Source organism: Chanodichthys erythropterus, chromosome 11, assembly GCF_024489055.1.
Source record: "Chanodichthys erythropterus isolate Z2021 chromosome 11, ASM2448905v1, whole genome shotgun sequence".
In the NCBI taxonomy this organism is placed as follows: Eukaryota; Metazoa; Chordata; class Actinopteri; order Cypriniformes; family Xenocyprididae; genus Chanodichthys; species Chanodichthys erythropterus.
In genome coordinates, this window is record NC_090231.1 from 34405611 (window position 1) to 34423766 (window position 18156).

At 38.2% G+C, this 18156-nt stretch overlaps 3 protein-coding genes across 5 annotated transcripts; 2 read left to right on the top strand and 1 right to left on the bottom strand.

Moving 5' to 3' along the window:
* Positions 1 to 3575: 3575 nt before the first annotated feature.
* polr2m (RNA polymerase II subunit M) lies at positions 3576 to 16869 on the bottom strand. Of its 2 annotated transcripts, XM_067399533.1 has the most exons (5): positions 16731 to 16869; positions 12694 to 12811; positions 11725 to 12291; positions 10796 to 11003; positions 3576 to 9575 (listed from the first exon to the last, which is right to left on the bottom strand). In XM_067399533.1, the coding sequence occupies exons 2-5, from the start codon at positions 12801 to 12803 to the stop codon at positions 9432 to 9434; spliced, it is 1029 nt and encodes a 342-aa protein (XP_067255634.1). In that variant the 5' UTR covers positions 12804 to 12811; positions 16731 to 16869; the 3' UTR covers positions 3576 to 9431. The 2 variants fall into 2 exon arrangements, with proteins under 2 accessions (XP_067255634.1, XP_067255633.1); XM_067399532.1 differs by lacking the exon at positions 16731 to 16869 and having other exon boundaries at positions 12694 to 13078.
* serf2b (small EDRK-rich factor 2b) lies at positions 13754 to 16003 on the top strand. Its single transcript, XM_067400812.1, has 3 exons — positions 13754 to 13904; positions 14608 to 14716; positions 14801 to 16003. The coding sequence occupies exons 1-3, from the start codon at positions 13898 to 13900 to the stop codon at positions 14865 to 14867; spliced, it is 183 nt and encodes a 60-aa protein (XP_067256913.1). The 5' UTR covers positions 13754 to 13897; the 3' UTR covers positions 14868 to 16003.
* On the top strand, positions 16458 to 18153 carry harbi2 (harbinger transposase derived 2). 2 transcript variants are annotated; one of them, XM_067399535.1, is made up of 4 exons: positions 16458 to 16890; positions 16972 to 17087; positions 17172 to 17283; positions 17372 to 18153. In XM_067399535.1, exons 1-4 carry the CDS (start codon positions 16458 to 16460, stop codon positions 17764 to 17766), a joined length of 1056 nt encoding a protein of 351 aa, XP_067255636.1. In that variant the 3' UTR covers positions 17767 to 18153. The 2 variants fall into 2 exon arrangements, with proteins under 2 accessions (XP_067255636.1, XP_067255635.1); XM_067399534.1 differs by having other exon boundaries at positions 16972 to 17283.
* Positions 18154 to 18156: the final 3 nt, after the last annotated feature.

Consider the following 18156-nt stretch of genomic DNA (forward strand, 5'->3'; position numbering starts at 1 on the left):
AAAGTGGGACCAACACAATATTAGAAAGGTGGTCATAATGTTATGCCTGATTGGTGTATATAACATTATAAATAAAGTCCTTATAAGAACCTTATTGTAAAGTCTTGCAGTTTATTATAAAATGCTTCTTTAATTTGATTTCAGTCTCCTTTTCCTTTGCTTTTAAGGAATTCGAAGTGGTTCTTTTGAAGGAACCAGGAGGCAGGGAGAACAAGCTGGAGCTGTCAAAGCTTGAGCTGAGAGCACAAGATAACCAAAGACAGTTCTGACACTGAGAAGAGCCTCTGCCGTGAAGTGCTTTTGTAAGTCTGTCTGGGTATCACATGTTTGTGATTATTTCTGGGAAGTAATGAGGAGAAAAAAAACGAGAGAGGGGGTATTTTAAGTAGATGATGAATATAACATCAATGGGAAGTGTATCATCTTTGTCAAATGACTATCTGCAGAAATTTACTGCACGCAAACCTGTCAAAACATGAATAGGGCACCGCGGGAGCTTCTGAAAAATATGCTCTCAAGAGGAACAAAGAATTATTAATGTTCAAAGAATGTCCTGTAACTAATGAATGTCCAGGATTATGTTTGGCCATTATAGGTACTTCAATAACTGTCTGTGGTAAAAAAAAAAAAGTCTGAGGAAAAAAAAAAAACACTCCACCCTTTAAGTCCTGCAGAGCGAGTCACTTTGTGTGTCGTCCCTCTTCCTGCCTGTGAAATTCACAATGCTTATCAAAGCATCATGAGACATGAGATCAGTGGGGGGCGTCAAATGACCTGTCACTTTTGCAGGGTTCCTCCCTCTCCCAAAGAGCCATGCCTGAGTATCCACACAGAACGAATCTGATATGTGACTGAACAGGGCACCACTTGTGTGAGCAACACCATCTGTCTGTAAAGAGGTCCCACGCTGCATGTGAAATCTGATGAGAAGAAACAAAGAGAAGGAAAGGAAAAAAGAAAGAAATACATTTTCAATGGTAAAGAAGCAAAAGGAGGATATGGAAAGTCATCCAAGCAGTTTCCTCTCTCTCTCTTGCTCTGCTTTATATTACTCTAAACTGTGGCACCTGTAAAAGACAGCATTTCCACCTTGAGGCGATGAGCGAGATTGCCAGTTTGCGATACATTTCAACAATTGTCACGGTCCTGTGCGCAATTATGTTTAGTTTAATATTGGCACTGAACAGAAAAGCACAGGAAGACAAACATCCCAGTGAAATGTAGTTAAAGCACAGAATAAACTCCACGCCCGTTGAATCACTCCTCAGGCCATAACAAGGAGGTGTTTCTATGCATTCCACTCATTTGAATTCTGGCTAAGTAATTACATTTGATTTGAGGTCAAAGGTTATGATACTGACTGAAAAAACACAGCGCAGAGGAAGAAGTCAATTAAAAGCCTGTTAAACCTAATTATTGCATTTTAATACAGTCAGTTTTCCACAGCTTAAGATCATTATGGGCTTGGACAGCATCTCTTCCCTCATTAGAAAAATATGTTTGCCTTTTGAGGAGATGAGGCTCCGGTTTTCATGACAGAGGGATTGTGGAGAGAATGCTTATGTAAATAAACAAATTAGGATGTGCACAAACAGATGCACACACACACACATATATAAAACTTGTAGTCTAATAAGCCAGGCTGCAGACTAGCAAAGTCAACACGTAGCTCCAATCAGAAACACCAGGGCTCCTAGCACTCAAGGTTGTCTTGGCACGCAGACAACATTACAACACATAAACAAGGCTATGGGTCCATATCAAGGCCCTGTAATTGTTATGAGCTGGGCTGAGGAGAACTGCCTTGTTTTTACTGCATGCTTTTACTTCTGTTGTATGACCAAAGGCCCGGTGAGTCGTGCTGGAGTCGTATAACATAAGAGAATCTGACCATAGGGAAATAAATAAATAAATCTAAAATAAAATGACAAACACCAGATCCCGTATACAGAGCAGTAAAGTCCAAAAAGAATGTTTTTTTACCAACGGGTTAGCCACTCTCGCACCTGCAACACGGCAAAACGGGCAATGACAATATTTGACATATCTCCGATTGTATTTCATGACCCTTTAAATGAAGTTAGCACTCTCCATTTGTAACGTCTGGCAGTATTCCCCGAGTTGCTGCTAATTCACACTCCTGGTGCTTGTCAATTGGTGCATTCAGAAATGAGAAAGCATGATTTCACTTGAATAGCATGGAAATAATTAAAAACAGCATTACACTGCATTCACCAGCAGACAGCTTGAGACTGACCTCATGTACACATGTACACAGATAGAGAGACTCATTGCTTGGAGATGGTACTGGGATGCCTGGTAACCGTAATCGATTTTCCTCGGCTTGCTAAAGAACTAGAAACTTGCACAATATGCAAGTACATCTATGTGGAATCCCACCCAAGAGATGCATTAAACCAGCAATGCAACTGTACTGAGTAACTCTATGCTCGCAATACCGCTGATGGATGGAAAAGGGAACGGAGGCTTTGAGTAATATGAGAGGGGGGAGAAAAAAGTTGGACAAAAGCACATTGTTGTTGTTACATTAATCTGGATACAAGAATGGGAATTTTCCTCCTCATTATGATCACACGCTGCTGGGCAAGCGGCTCCATTTTCTTCCCCCACCGTGCCCTGGCAGCTCGAAGCATCCCTGCTGAGGCGGCTTCCTCACCGTGATGAGTTTTTGACAGGCTTTACAGCCGTGCCAGGCTGAGCAGTGGCTGAGCAGAATGCTGGCAGTTTTTTGGCGGTTATTAATCTCCCCATCTCTCTCTCTCTCTCTCTCTCTCCATGCTTTTGAGATGGACCAGCCATCTCATAATTGTTAAGCAAACTTCTTAGAACAACAGTTTGTTTAAGCACATGTGGACTATGATTTGAAACTATAGGATGTTTCCCCAGATCTGGTAGAGCTCTGGAGGATCGTCTAGGGAATAAACATTATCTTCTGCAGGTGTAAACCCCACTCAGGCTGATATTATATAGTTATTAGAGCTCTGAGCTAAACACACAACCACAATTTCAGCATACATGTGTATCAAATTACCCATAACACTTTCAAGATGATTTAGCCATCGAAAGGAATGGCAAAAAGCTGGAGCCAGTAATGGCCACAAAATGATGCTGAATCATCCTAATGAGCTCACATCAGTAAATTGCACTAAATACCAATATAAAAAAGATCTAATGGCTAAGAATAATCACATTAAAAATCTATTCAGACAAAAAAACATACAAGATATGAACCCTCTCAGCTGAAAAGACTGAAAAAGAGGGTTTTGCTCAGCATGTGAAACACAGAAGCTCTGCTGCCATCTGCTGTCTGTTCAAAAAACAGTTTTGGCTTACCAGGGGTAGGTGCTCAAAGCAAAACCCTGTATGGTCCTTTAAGAAAAGGACACATATACAAAATGGCTAAATAATCATGCTCGATTAGCGTGATTTCACCTTCATTAATCTGTCATGCATCCACTCAGCGCAACTTCAAAAATACAATTTTGCCATTGTTTACTCACTCTCATGTAGTTCCAAACCTCTTCTGTGGTTGCAGTGGAACACAAAAGAAGATATTTTAAGATACATGAAGGTGAGTAAACGACGACAGAATTTTTTATTTATGGGTCAAATTGCCCTTTAAGAAGAGAAAAAACTCTTGATTTGATTTGAATAAAAGAAAAAGGTACCAGGGTATCACCATTTTTATTTGGCACGGTATGATAGTAAAATAATGGTGATCAATTAATTACCTTAGAGTGCTATGTAAATAAGATTTGACACAGTATTTTTGTCAGGGTTGTAAAGTCAAGTAATAAAGATAGCAGAGGTAATCATTCCCACCCCTTTTTGAGTACTTAAATATTCCCCTCATTACACTTATTCACAAATGGACGTGGTAAAGGAGCAGATGTGGAGTCATCATATGACCGCATTGCCAGAAGACATCAGGAATGATATAAGCAGTGTTTCCAAAACCAATCATAGACTACAGCATAAATCCAGACATCTTTGTAGCCAACAGTCAATACTGAGGTTTCTGACACACCCTCTCCTTCCGGCATTAACCGCTGTATCAAAACCACATACAATTCAAAGATTTAAAAGCAAATTTATTATAATATATTGTTAATTGCTCAATTACTCTATATGCAGTACAGAAACATTCAGTCAAAACAGGATGTCTTTTAGGGTATAATTTCCTGTGGTGTGCAACAGAGCACTGTAGAATTAATTATTTCTATCCAACAGATTTGAACTACAGACTAATTGTGGGGGGAAAAAACAGCACATATATTTAAGTGATTAGATTAGAGCAATGGTTGTCAAACAGGGGGCCGGGCCTACTAGGGGGCCTCAACAAACTTCTAGAGGGGCCCTAAAAAAAACACAACAACAACAAAAAAAACATTAAAAATAAACTGATATTTTGGGTTTGTTTGTTTTAACAGATGTACATATAAGATTAGATTGGAGGGCCTTTGAATATTGTCTCTGGTGTTGCCAAATCTGCATTTTTGGGCTACTTTTAAGATGTTGCTGTGGGTAAAAAGAAAATGGGCCATCCAACACCCCCAAAACTCCCATACAAAATCAGAAGAGAATTCTGATGTCACATTGGGCTATATTGGATTACTTTTGTTGCACAGACCTGGCAACCCTCATTGTATCGGATAAAGAGGACCTTTGGAGTTTAAAAGGTGGAGAACTATTGCATGTCAGCTGTCTTATTACAGCCCAGATTTACTGTGAAACTGGACCTACAGGTGGACACAGAAAAGACTACGGAGAGAGACTATGACAGATTTATGTCACAAAGCGGTGATGATGAATCAAAATGTCTTTAAGAGCAGAGAATTGCATTATCAAAACTAGGGGTGTAAATTAGACATTTCACCACAATATGATCTGATATCGATTTTCATAGCCAGCGATACAATATTTAATGTTACCTTAAAAAATTATTAGGATTCGATTCAGGGGTAAATTGATCGGTTTCTTGATATTATGATATTCCGTGCCTATTTTACACAACCAGTTATATTATTAAGTCACAAATGCAACCAAAGTATATATCATGAACATTTCTCAGAAAAGTGCACATCATGCACCACAACTGGGACATTTAGTTTTTTAACGAATAATAAAGAAAATTAAATAATAGGAAAAAATGAAGTCACACACATGAGATATCAGTAATCTGATGACAGCTTGACAACATGACAGCAAGAAAGACTTTGAGGTTGTGCTAAAATGTGCAATGTGTAAAAACTAGTGCAAATTCTCATTAGGAAACAGCAAAAATAAAGTACTCCGGTTGTAGAACAAATACATTCAAAATAGCCTATATAAAAATATAAATAAAGCTGTTAAAACTTATTGGCAGGGCTCAACAATAAGGATTTTTTTCCACAGATAATCAAACTACAAGCAATAGCACAAATAAATACAAAATAAGAACAAAACACAACTGAAATAAACAGTGCTTTTCAGATTTTTCAGGTAGGTCTAACAGATGTTTTTAGGGACAGAAATTGAATAAAGTAATCAAATGTAAAATAACACTGTATAAATTAAATATAGATTAATCTTTATTAAAGTTACAAAAGTTATTCAGTCAAGAACAGTGTTTTATTTGTCTTTTGTTGTTTGACTAACATTAAACAGGCAGCAGCAGGTTTATTAGGCTGCTGTCACTTTAAGAGCTAATGTGCAGATCCACTATACTAAAACACTTGACTGTTTACATTCACTTTAAGACCTACTGTGTTTACGAGTATACTCGCCAAGATGGACATTTTGACATAATTTTGTCTGTATTTATCCATTCAAGCGCAAAAAGAAGCAAAAGATAACTCAATTCAGTATTTGCACTCCATCTGAGAGGCGGCTCTCTGTGCGTGCGCTTCGAATGCGTGCGCAATACGCACATGGAAGACTTCTCACACAGTGTGGGAGTAAAGAAATGAGTTCTTTTTCATGTCTTCTTGCGCTTGAATGTGTTAACTGGCAAGGCTCAAAACACAGGCAACTGATATATTTTCATGAGGATTCAGCACTGGCCCGATTGGGACAGTTGAGAGTCTTTCAGCCCTGGACCATCATGCAGTCCTTATTGTCGAGCCCTGATAGGTGAGTTTAAACGCGAATGAATGCTTTGACGGTAATGCACTGACATTGCAAGTGGGTGTCGAAATAAAGATGCCTTAAAAATATATATACAGTTGCAATAAGAAATATTCAACCCCCAAAGAGTTTTAAGGATTTATGAATAAAAATCTTTTCAAAGTGCGGGATTCTGCTTTGGATGACTTCTTTATGAGTTAAGTGATGCATAAAATCAACACAGAAAATGTATGATGTAGTATTTGTGTGTAACAGTATATTTTGTTAAGATCGCCATGTCACAATTATTCAACCCCTATATAATATTGTTATTTTTAAAGCTTTCTGACAGTTTTTATGGCCTAAAGTGGAGCTGAAACATCATTAAGCCTTTGGGAACTCTATAACGATCCTTCATTTGCTTCAGCTGTGATGCATATATAAACCCCAACCATGAAGGTGTTCAAGGTGAGTTGCAATCATGGGAAAGACAAAGGAGCTTCCACAAAAGCTGAGAGATGAGATTATTTCATCACATCTGAAGGGCCTTGGGTATAAGAAGATTTCCAAAATATTTAACATTCCAAGAGACACCATTGGGAGCATTATAAGGAAGTTTAAAACTTATGGAACAGCTGCAAACCTTCCTGGCCGTGGAAGAAAGCCCACAATTTCATCAAGGGCCCTTAGCAACTTAGTCAGGACAGCTAAGAAAAACCCCCGTGTGACTGCAAGAAAGCTACAGAATGACCTGATGAGAGCTGGTACAAGTGCTTCAGTGGCAACTATAAGACGTGCACTGAATAATCAAGGACTTCACGGCCAGACCCCAAGACGCACTCCACTCTTGACCTCAAGGAACATCAGGAGTCGACTAGAATATGCCAGGAGGAATTTGGATAAAACTACAGATTTCTGGGAGACAGTTATATGGACTGATGAAACCAAACTGGAACTTTTTGGACATATGGACCAGTTGTACATCTGGCGTGCAAAAGGTCAGGCTTATGACCAAAAAAATGCCATCCCCACGGTCAAGCACGGAGGTGGGTCATTGATGATGTGGGGCTGTTTTTCTGCGGCAGGAACTGGCAATCTTGATCGTGTACCTGGTATCATGGATTCCCAGAAATACCAGGTCATTTTAAAGAAGAACGTGATGCTTTGTTGACAAATTAAACCTTGGTGATCATTGGATCTTCCAGCAAGACAATGATCCCAAGCACACCTCCAAATCAACTAATGCTTGGTTGGGGAAAAGATGCTGGAGCGTCCTGGAGTGGCCTTCTCAGTCACCAGATTTAAATCCAATTGAAAATCTTTGGTGGGATTTGAAGAAGGCAGTTGCAGCACGGAAGCCATCAAACATCACTGAGTTAGAGACTTTTGCATGTGAAGAATGGGCAAAGATTCCAATCGAGAGGTGTAAGACGCTTGTCAGCACTTATCGAAACCGTTTGTTAGAAGTTATAAAAAATAAAGGACACTCCACAAGGTACTGAAGCTGGGGGTTGAATAATACTGCACATGCTCATGTGTTACAAGAGTTACAATTTTCATTTAAACTTCAAAGTTAAGTCAACTTCTGTTGTCAAACTAACTTGTATGTATGAATAAATATTTTTTGTTATTTCATGAGGTTTTTTTTTTCATTGATTTTCATTATCTTTTATCAACATCACTATAATGTCTTTTGAGGAGAGGGGGTTGAATATTTCTGATTGCAACTGTAGGTATTGATATTTTATGCATTGCATCGATACATCATATCATTAGTCATTGATCTATGTATCAATGTATTGTTACACCCCTAAATCAAAACCTTATTCTATCCTGCAGTTATAGTTTATATCTTCTACTGCAATATTTTTTTTTTTTAATGGGAAGTCTGTTGAAAGGGCACTTAAAGTATTCTTGTATCTCCCTCACAGCTCAAATATGTTGCCCGTTCTCTCAGGGCATGATTTTACACTTGAGGTAGATCATTTGATAGTCATCTGCAAGCCCACAACTCAAGCATATCTATGTACTCATGAGTGAATCTGATCAGCACAGGAATCTAGTGTATAATTGATAACAGTCTTTTTTCTTCTGTATGCAAGGTAGACTTAATTAATACCAGTAGAGAGGAGATTCTTTCTGGACAAGTCTGACATATTTATCACGAGACGTCCTGGTAAGGCACTCTGGAGTTCGTCACAGACGGTGTCTAAACACTAACCTGCCAGATGTGTTAGGATCTTTTTTCTGAGGCAGCAGTTCCCATCAACGGGCAGAAGCAATTACTAGAGGTTATCACAGGTCATCAACTGCAGAGCAGCAAAGATTTGGATTTCCTTCCTTTAAACTCCTTTTTCTCCATCTACATATAAAGATTCTTGAATCATGTGCAAAGAAAATACATTTTTACATCCTAAGAGGTTAAAAGAGTGAACTCTTTATCAGCGTTGATGGCTTTGGAAATTGCATTTAGCCATATGTCACATCTGTCTATCTGTTGCCATCCCAGAATGCATTGCCACTTTGTGCAGTAACATGATCTAAATACAATCCAGATGTACTCCACCAATTGGTCTAATTCCTTCAAGCCTCGATATTTCACATTACATATATTAATCATCTGAGGCATGTCACAGATTTCTGCACTGATAACAACATCCCTCCCTTCAAACGCCGGCTGACTCATTCCAATCAAACCAGTGGGGCGGTTATCAAAACAATGCTGCAAAAAGGGAGGGAGACAGACAGACGTTTCCCAAGCTGTTGCGCTCAAGTGACAAAACATTAAGTGCTTCCACCTTTAGTTTATGAAACTGTGGTTTCTGTTATCCGATTCAAAGAACCAATCACCAGCTTTGGAGGTCAATTCAGAGCATTTTGTTTTAAATAAACACTAAGAAAGGTCATACAAAAATATTCTATTACCATCTTCACAAGAACACATGAAGCACACCCTTGAAGGTACAGCTGATAAGAGCTTCAAATTATATTATTCTGTACAAGACAACAGGTGTGGACCCTCCAAGGTAGATTTTCGGCATTGGCTTGCCAAAATAATCTGTTACTGTTGGATAGTAACATTTCCAGATACAAAAATGTTTGGGTTTTCAACACAATAACTTTCAACTTGATTCAACCTGCGGTTTTATCTTCCCTGGCAGAATCTGAAGACAATGTCAGTGCAGTTCATGAAGAGCCCTTCTCTTGTCCTCAGGCTGAAAGCCTCTCTCCAGGGTCCTGAAGCATAGGCTCTAGGCCGAGAGCTGGTCCAGGGCAAGAGGCCAAACATATCAGCAAGCCAGTATCCTCCCAGTATGGCCCCACGATCAGTCCTCCTCTGAGGAAAGCTGGGCCCCATCATCATGCACCTCTCTGTAGGCTGCCAGTGGGCCTCCTTCTGGGTTGTAACTCTCCATCCTGATACTCAGACCATCTGCCAGCTTCTGGGCAGCTTGTTTGGCCTGCAACTCCTGAAATGAACAGTAGACACAATTGCATGAATGTACTACTTCCTGAATACATAATGAGGCAGGAAGACACACACACACACACACACACACACACACACACACACACAAAAATGGCAAAAGTGTATAGGTTTTATACTCTCAGCTGGGAAAATTTAAAGGTTCCCTAGAACCAGATTTTACAAGATGTAATATAAGTCTAAGGTGTCCCCTGAATGTGTCTGTGAAGTTTCAGCTCAAAATACCACAGATTTTTTTTGTTCATTTTTTTAACTGCCTATTTTGCAGGCTGCAGCCCCTTTAAATCTCACGCTCCCTGCCCCCCCGAGCTCTCGACGATAATACAGTGCATTTACAAAGTTCACAGTTCACACAGCTAATATAACCCTCAAATGGATCTTTACAAGATGTTCATCATCCATGCTGCATGCATGCTTCGGATCATGTGAGTATTGTATTTATTTGGATGTTTACATTTGATTCTGAATGAATTTGAGGCTATATGCTCCGTGGCTAAAGCTAACATTACACACTGTTGGAGAGATTTATAAAGAATGAAGTTGTGTTTATGAATTATACAGACTGCACGTGTTTAAAAATGAAAATAGCAACGGCTCTTGTCTCCGTGAATACAGTAAGAAACGATGGTAACTTTAACCACATTTAACAGTACATTAGCAACATGCTAACGAAACATTTAGAAAGACAATTTACAAATATCACTAAAAATATCATGTAATCATGGATCATGTCAGTTATTATCGCTCCATCTGCCATTTTTCGCTGTTGTTCTTGCTTGCTTACCTAGTCTGATGATTCAGCTGTGCACATCCAGACGTTAATACTGCCTACCCTTGTGTAATATCTTGAACATGAGCTGGCATATGCAAATATTGGAGGCATACATATTAATGATCCCGACTGTTACGTAACAGTCGGTGTTATGTTGAGATTCGCCTGTTTTTTGGAGGTCTTTTAAACAAATGAGATCTACACAAGAAGGAGAAAACAATGGAGTTTGAAACTCAATGTATGTCTTTTCCATGCCGAGGTAAATTCAATTTTTCATTCTAGGGCACCTTTAAGTAGTACTTCCCCTCAAAAAGGTTGGACAAAAATTGTTTTTGAGGTGTCAGAGGCTTTGAAATGTCATTCATCACTTTAATCAGTCAAATCATCTCACTTTATCTTGGTCTACTATGAGCAAGACATCTTTAACCTACCAGGTTCCTACTGGACTGCTCTTGCAGAAGGGTAGTTGACTCCTCTAATGACAGCAGCTGAGCAGGACTGTAGTGCAGGGGTGGAAGCTTAGCAGAAGTAATGTCATCCAGGTGTTTTCGGTCTTGTCGTCTTCTGGCCTCTGTAGATAGTGGCGTGGTGCTGCCAGAGGCCTGACTAGGTGATGAGGACTCTGATTTTTCTGTTAACCTAAAGAAAGCACAGACACTTATACAAAGTGACTTACAGAGTATTTAAACTATGGATTTTGAAAGTTAACGTATTTTGTGGGACTTGAACCCATGATGACTTGGCTGTTGCTAGCACCATGCAAGAGCAAGTGACCCTTAGACCTGAAGCTATATAAGTGATCAATGTTAAATGTCCATAAAATCATATTCCTCACATTCTAGATGAGTAATCATATATGTCAGTGCCATTGTTTTGTCTCACGATGCACAACAGTAGCCAGCGCTGATAACCTGGTGGTTAGTGCGCCAACATCCAGCGCGAATGCATATCAAACCCAAGTTTGATTCCTGTCTCGAGGTCCTTTGCTGATCCTGCCCCCCTCTCTCTTTGCCCAATGCTTTCCTGTCTGCTCTCTACTGTCCTCTCCAAATAAAGCACAAAAAGCCCATAAATAAATTTATATATATTATATATATATATATATATATATATATATATATATATATATATATATATATATATATATGATGCACAACAGTAAAGATTTTTTCTAAGGCATGTTAATAAAAGCAACTTAAATGCCCTAATCCTGGCTTAATCTAAACCCTGTCTGTGAAACCGGGCCTATAATAAAACTTAAGTTGTAAAGGAAATATGAAGTATGTTAATATAGTACTCAATTTCAGCTTATTTTTAAAGAAAATGCAAAGCCATGCAAGGACAGTGCAGTTCCACTCACTGGTTTGGCTTGAATCTGGGCTTTCTCATATTCACACTTTTCTCTGTCTTCTCCAGGACTTCTATGTAACGTTGTTTCTTCTGATAGTGTTTGTCCAGAAAGGGTTTACTAGGAGGCAGCGTTTTGACAGTGCTTTGGTTGGAGCAGTTGTTGCTTTCAGCAAGTGTTACTCGTCCAAACGCCTCCACAAGCTCTGTGTCTTTCATCAGTGAGGCTGGTGCATTCCCATCGGCTGTTTCTAGTGTTTCAACACATCCCGGCCGGGATGTCAAAGACTCCTCTTGGCCAAACAGACCACCATTTTCCTGTATGTTAGCTGCATCGATGTTAATATTGGCTTTGTTTCCGTCATGGGATGGAATAATCATGTCCAAATTTGAGTCTAAATGCTTATCTGTGCTTCGCTTGGCAAGGGCTTGCTGATATTTAGCCTGAAACTCTGTCCGGACAGATCTTAAACTTGCTTGTTTTCTCTCCTCCTCCTCCAGATGTCCAAGTGCAAGGCGTACTTTCACCCCAAAGTCAGCGATCTTCTTTCCCTTATCTGGGAGGCTCTGAATAAATCTCCTGAAGAGATAATAAAAGTAAAATTCATACTTAGACATGAATTAACAGGAAAATAAGTGTTAATTTTGCTAAATTCATTAATTACTTAAACAATTAAACAAATTAATGTGTATTACATATGAAGAGGTGTTTTTGCTTTGAATTATAAATTGTCCCAACTATTGTGTGTAGCAGTGTGCACTGCCACTCATTGGATGCACGGATCTCTGTTATTTACATGACCAGTAAGAAGGTTCCTGTGGGGGCTCCAGTGGATCTGGAATGATCTAGAATATTTAACCAGTATAGTATTCTAGCCAGTAACCTTAAAGTTTAATTTAGTTATATACACACACACACATATATATATATATATATATATATATATATTATGTATAAAAAATGGTAGAGGTCATCACTTACTTATTTGACAGTAACTTTTCTTGTCGTGAGAGTATCTCAAGAAGCTCATCTTTACTCTTGCTTCTCAGATCACCCAATTCCCCCTGGCGCGCTGTCCATGATACAGACATGATCAGATCTGTGAAGAATAAATAAACCAGTATACTGACAAATTCACTCCATAAAGATTCATTACCGATGACACGGGGCGATAGAGATGCACTTATACCGCCATGTGTCAAAAATAAGCGAAAGCAATGAAGTAACCGACGATAATACCGCACCAGATATGTCACATTCATTACAAAATAAAAGACCTAAACAAAAACTAGCGTCTACAGTTGAACACAGTGACATTCTCAAAAATAAATAAATAAAAACAATTAAGTTAATTGTTTCAAAAAATTATTCTGAATCTTAAAATGCTTAAATTAACACGTAAAGTTTGGTGTCCGTATTTCAATGTTAAAATTATCGTTTACATAATTAAATGGAAGACACAAAAGGCTGTATGAACTGGAGAATACATCTTTCAAAGGCTTTGAAAGAAAGAAAGAAAGAAAGAAAGAAAGAAAGAAAGAAAGAAAGAAAGAAATAAATAAAGAAAGAAAGAAAGAAAGAAAGAAAGAAAGAAAGAAAGAAAGAAAGAAAGAAAGAAAGAAAGAAACGCTATTGCACTGGCGTCATCTGCTGGGCAGATTCATGTACTCCACTGTGAAGGTTCAAAACAGCACTAAATTAAATTACTCTTGTTACAATAAATTAAATATTTAATTTTGTCATATATGACGGATATGACGTTTCTATGTCACTATATGTTGAATTGAGCAGTAAAACAACCAATAAAAATAATATATATTTATATAATTATAAAAATGTTAAAATCACGTAAATCGGAGCTCATCAACAAAATATTAGTCTCTATTATAATTCCTTTTGTGCTATTTTAAATAATACCTTATCTCTAAAAATAAGATGTAGACGTGAAAACGTGTTTTTTTTTTTTTTTTTTTTATGTATTTTTTAAGTAAAATAAATTGTCGGCTCTTTAACATCTTCATGTGACGTAATGACGTCCACTGAAATCACGAGGCATGTTCACTTGGAAACGAGCTGCTGTGTTTCGACACTGCGTTGTCGTAAATCTCGGGTCCGCCAGCCATCATAAGTTCAAGAGGTAACGCCTGGTTGAGCTTTTCGCTCCGGCGACAACAAAAGAGCGATCATGACGAGTGGGTATTGATTTTTTTTTATTAATCCTGTTGACATTATATCAGGTTCTACTGTTACGAACGGAAGTACTTTAATGGAATCCCGGTTTTAAGTGCAGTACGATAGCAAGGCTAATAACTAACTAGCCAGCTAGCTTATTCTGTAAAGTCTACGAAATGAAGCCACAAGATTAAGCTTCCAAACCAGGCAGAATTATTATGTATACTACGATACGGAAAACTTTTTAAAACATTGTCAAAAAGTTGAAAGATGTTTAACATTAGCGAACTTAAATTGTATTGTTAATTGTAACGCAACATTAATGCCACCCAACAAAATAAAGCTAAAATATTTTTTATCATATAAGACAACATATTTTATAAGACCAGGATGTTGTTTATTTTGTGATATCGTCGATAGTAGGTACTCGTTTTGTGCGGATGTTGTTGTTATGAAGGCTCTCTGGCGCCTTCAGTGCCACGTCGCCTCACTGCCGCACATCTCTGTGTGAATACTCTGAACACAGATTTGCATCTTATACTGTACAGCATCAGCCTTGCTCGTCTTCAAAATACACTTCCTGACACTGATTTGCCGATTGGAAAATTTTAAACAGACTGGCATCTTGTTAATTCATGTTCCATCCTGACTGCAATCTTTGTCTTTTCAAGGGAGTAAAGCATGAACAAGCCATTAAGAGTTTTGAAATCTCTTGTCCTGCAGGGGGAAATCAGCGTGAGCTTGCCCGTCAAAAGAATGCTAAGAAGCAAAATGAAACTACCAAAGGGAAGAGAAATGAAGATGGACTCTCTGCAGCTGCCCGTAAGCAAAGGTACACCTAAAGAGAATAACAAATAGCTATTTTTAATTACAAAGTATGTAATTCTAAATGTGAATAATTTTTTTTTTCCCCCAGAGATGCTGAAATCATGCAGCAGAAGCAAAAAAAGGCAAATGAGAAAGGAGACCCTAAAGCCAAATAACCAGTGTATGGGGTTGTGACCGACATGGCATCCAAGATCTTTTTTCTTTTGTCAAGAGAGAGTATCTTTCATTGTCTAGATGTGGAGACTTTGATTCTTTAATGTTTCATCCCAAACTCCATAATGTGCTTGAAAGGGCATATCAACTATACAGTAATGATTTGTGTTCAGCTGTGGAGGAGGAGAGAGTTTCTTATGTTCAAATAATAAGAGCAAGCCCAAATAAATGGGAGTCTCAAAATGTCTGGACCGGACTTGTGATCTTGTATTTTTGTATAAAGTGCCCTTCTTAATAAAAATGTACATTTTTAATTCACACCTACCAATTAAACTGTTATCCCTATAATATGCATGTGTGTATTAGAATTTGATGTTTTTAACAATTCTCATTTTTCCCTTATTTATACTGAGTTAACTGTAGTGTTCAGATATGGTTTCAGAACTACAACCCATTAACCATATAATTGCTAAAGCAGTTACAACATGATTGTTGACAGTATTCAAATCATGCAGTGCACTTTCCTAATTAGATTCAAATCAAGTAAAGAAATATTTGCAGTGTTAAAAAGAAGTAGTGAACTCTGTGCCAGCTTCTCTTCTGCCATAAAAAGTATATAAATAAGTACATTTTTACTCATTCATTCTCATTATGTTTTCTACTTGTCATTTGAGATGTAATTAATCTCTTCATATACTATTAGTTGGCTTTTACTTAATGCTCTATACTGTATGTTGTCCATTGGGTACCCTGTTTGTTAATGCACTAATCATGGCCCAGATTTAAAACACTTATGCCACCACTGTTAGTATATACATAATCATGTGTGGGCAGGAAACAGCACAATATATGAGGCCTGTGTCACAAAATATACTGTGAACGTACAGAAAATGTCCCTACTTACTACTTGAAGGAATTACAGAATTAGGTGACCAAGTGCTCTGAGAAGCCGCAAGTCTACACCCCCTAGTATGTTCTTATTTTGAATAAGTAATTACTTCACGACCGCTTAAAAAAAGAATCAGCTAACTAAACCGAATCGGTTCTTTCGAACAGCTCGTGATCCCTGACGCACATCCTGGCGTTGCATATATTCAACAATAAAATAAAAGCTATTTGTACACATTTTCCTGTTTATTACTGTTTCAATTAAGTTTTAGTAATAAGGGTGTTGTAGCTGATTGTGTAGTTCAGTTAATTGCAGCAATCATTGAGTATGCATTTGTCTAACAATAAACAATGTGTGTTAATATAAGCAGGTTTAACATTTCTGCTATTAAACTTTTGGATGCATCAGTGAAATCTGATTCTTATTAAATAAGTCTGATTTATGAATCGTTCAGACCAGAAAAAGACCCGACTCACAAACAATTCGTTCACTAAAGCATCGCTTAAACTAGAGCCGTCTCATGAAAGATAGCATTTTTATACTGCCATAGTAAAACAAACGCAACATGCTGAACTGCTCTGGGACAGTTTTTGTATCTTTCATGATAACAGGTCGTAAACAGAAATTGGACCAATCAGCTGTGAGCAAAGCGACATAATTCTGACGTAACTAAGTCCATTCTCATTGTAAGCGTAGTAGCAAAATGGCTTCACCGTATCTGGATAATCCTGTAGATATCGGAGCCCAAATTATACAAAGGGCTTTACGCAGAGAAAGAGTTATTAGAGATAAACAAAACCCCTTAGCGTTCTCTGACGAGAACTTATACGAGAAATACAGATTCTCGGCGGAGGGAATGTTGTATCTTTGTCGGCTTCTTGAGCCCCATATTAAAAACCCGACGCGACGAAGCCACGCGACCACTGTCCCGCAAATGATTTGTATTGCTTTGCGTTTCTTTGCAGGTGGTACATACCTCTACGAAGTGGGAGATGCCGAGAAACTCAGCAAGAACACAGTTTGCCGAACAATTCGTAGGGTAGTTATCGCACTCCAGAAGTATATAAACACTTTCGTTGTGTTCCCGGGTCATTTACCCACTGTGGCCATAAAAGAGGGCTTCTCCAATATAGCTGGTAAGATAGATCAACACACTAACGCACCATCTAATTATAGATACTAAGAGTTGGTAAACAGATGCTGTGATCTTTTGAAAGGATTCCCTAGAGTTATTGGAGCAATAGATTGCACACACATCCCAATCTCGACTCCAATAAAAGAAATTGAGGCTAATTATCTCAACAGAAAGTCGACTCACAGCATCAATGTTCAGGTAGGTATATTGCATTTGACTAATAAGCATCTGCTTTCTTTATATTATAAAACATGGGACTCTCCTGCTGTATGTTCATTACAGATTACTTGTGACCATCAGTGTATGGTCACAAGCCTGGATGCCAGATGGCCTGGCTCAATGCACGACAACCACATTTTCGAAAAGTCGTCCTTATGCCAGCGCTTTCAGGAAGGTATGGCAAAATGGGAACAGTAAACGACGACACTTTACATGTGACTGTTATTGTGATGCTTGTCTTTTTTTTTCCTGTTCATTGACAGGGCTGTTTGATGGTCTGTTGGTGGGAGATGAGACTTACGCATGTCAGAGCTTTCTGGTGACTCCTTACCCTGACCCTGAGACAAAACCACAGCATGACTTTAACATGGCCCTCAATCAAACCAGGCTCAAGATCGACACCACTCTTGCCATTTTAAAGGCACGGTTTAACTGTCTACGTGACTTGAGAGTGTCACCAGAGCGGGCATCTCAGATTGTGGGTGCTTGTGTTGTCCTTCACAACATAGCCACTATAAGGAAGGAGCGAGTGCCAAATGAATATGATCTCCCCCCTGATGATGTTGACCCCATTACTCTGGACCATCCTGCTGGCGAAGCTGTCAGAGATGCCATCACAGCAGAATATTTCACTGAACATTCAATAAAAGAAAATTGACCTTCCAAATTTGTACATATGGCTAAATTGTTTGAGAGAAGAGTGTCATAATAGGCCGTAGTAACATTTGCATTAACATTTGTTATTTAAATTATTTCCATTTGTTCTCATGTTGATGTTGAAAATGCAGTTGAATGGAAAACCAAATGACTGAAAATGAATTGATCTTACACATTAATAAGCATTATTCTAAATCTTTGTATGAACCACTACACAGGTTGTGAATTCTCATAAATATGTAATGTAATCAATCGATCTGATATTATCAATATGAATCCTGCTTCTAATTTTTTATATAAGATTTCAAACAAAAAGTTTCTTAGTATTTTAAACTCTTAAAGCTTTACGTCAAAATTACATTTTTGAATCCCAAATTTTTAGTGCAGTCTC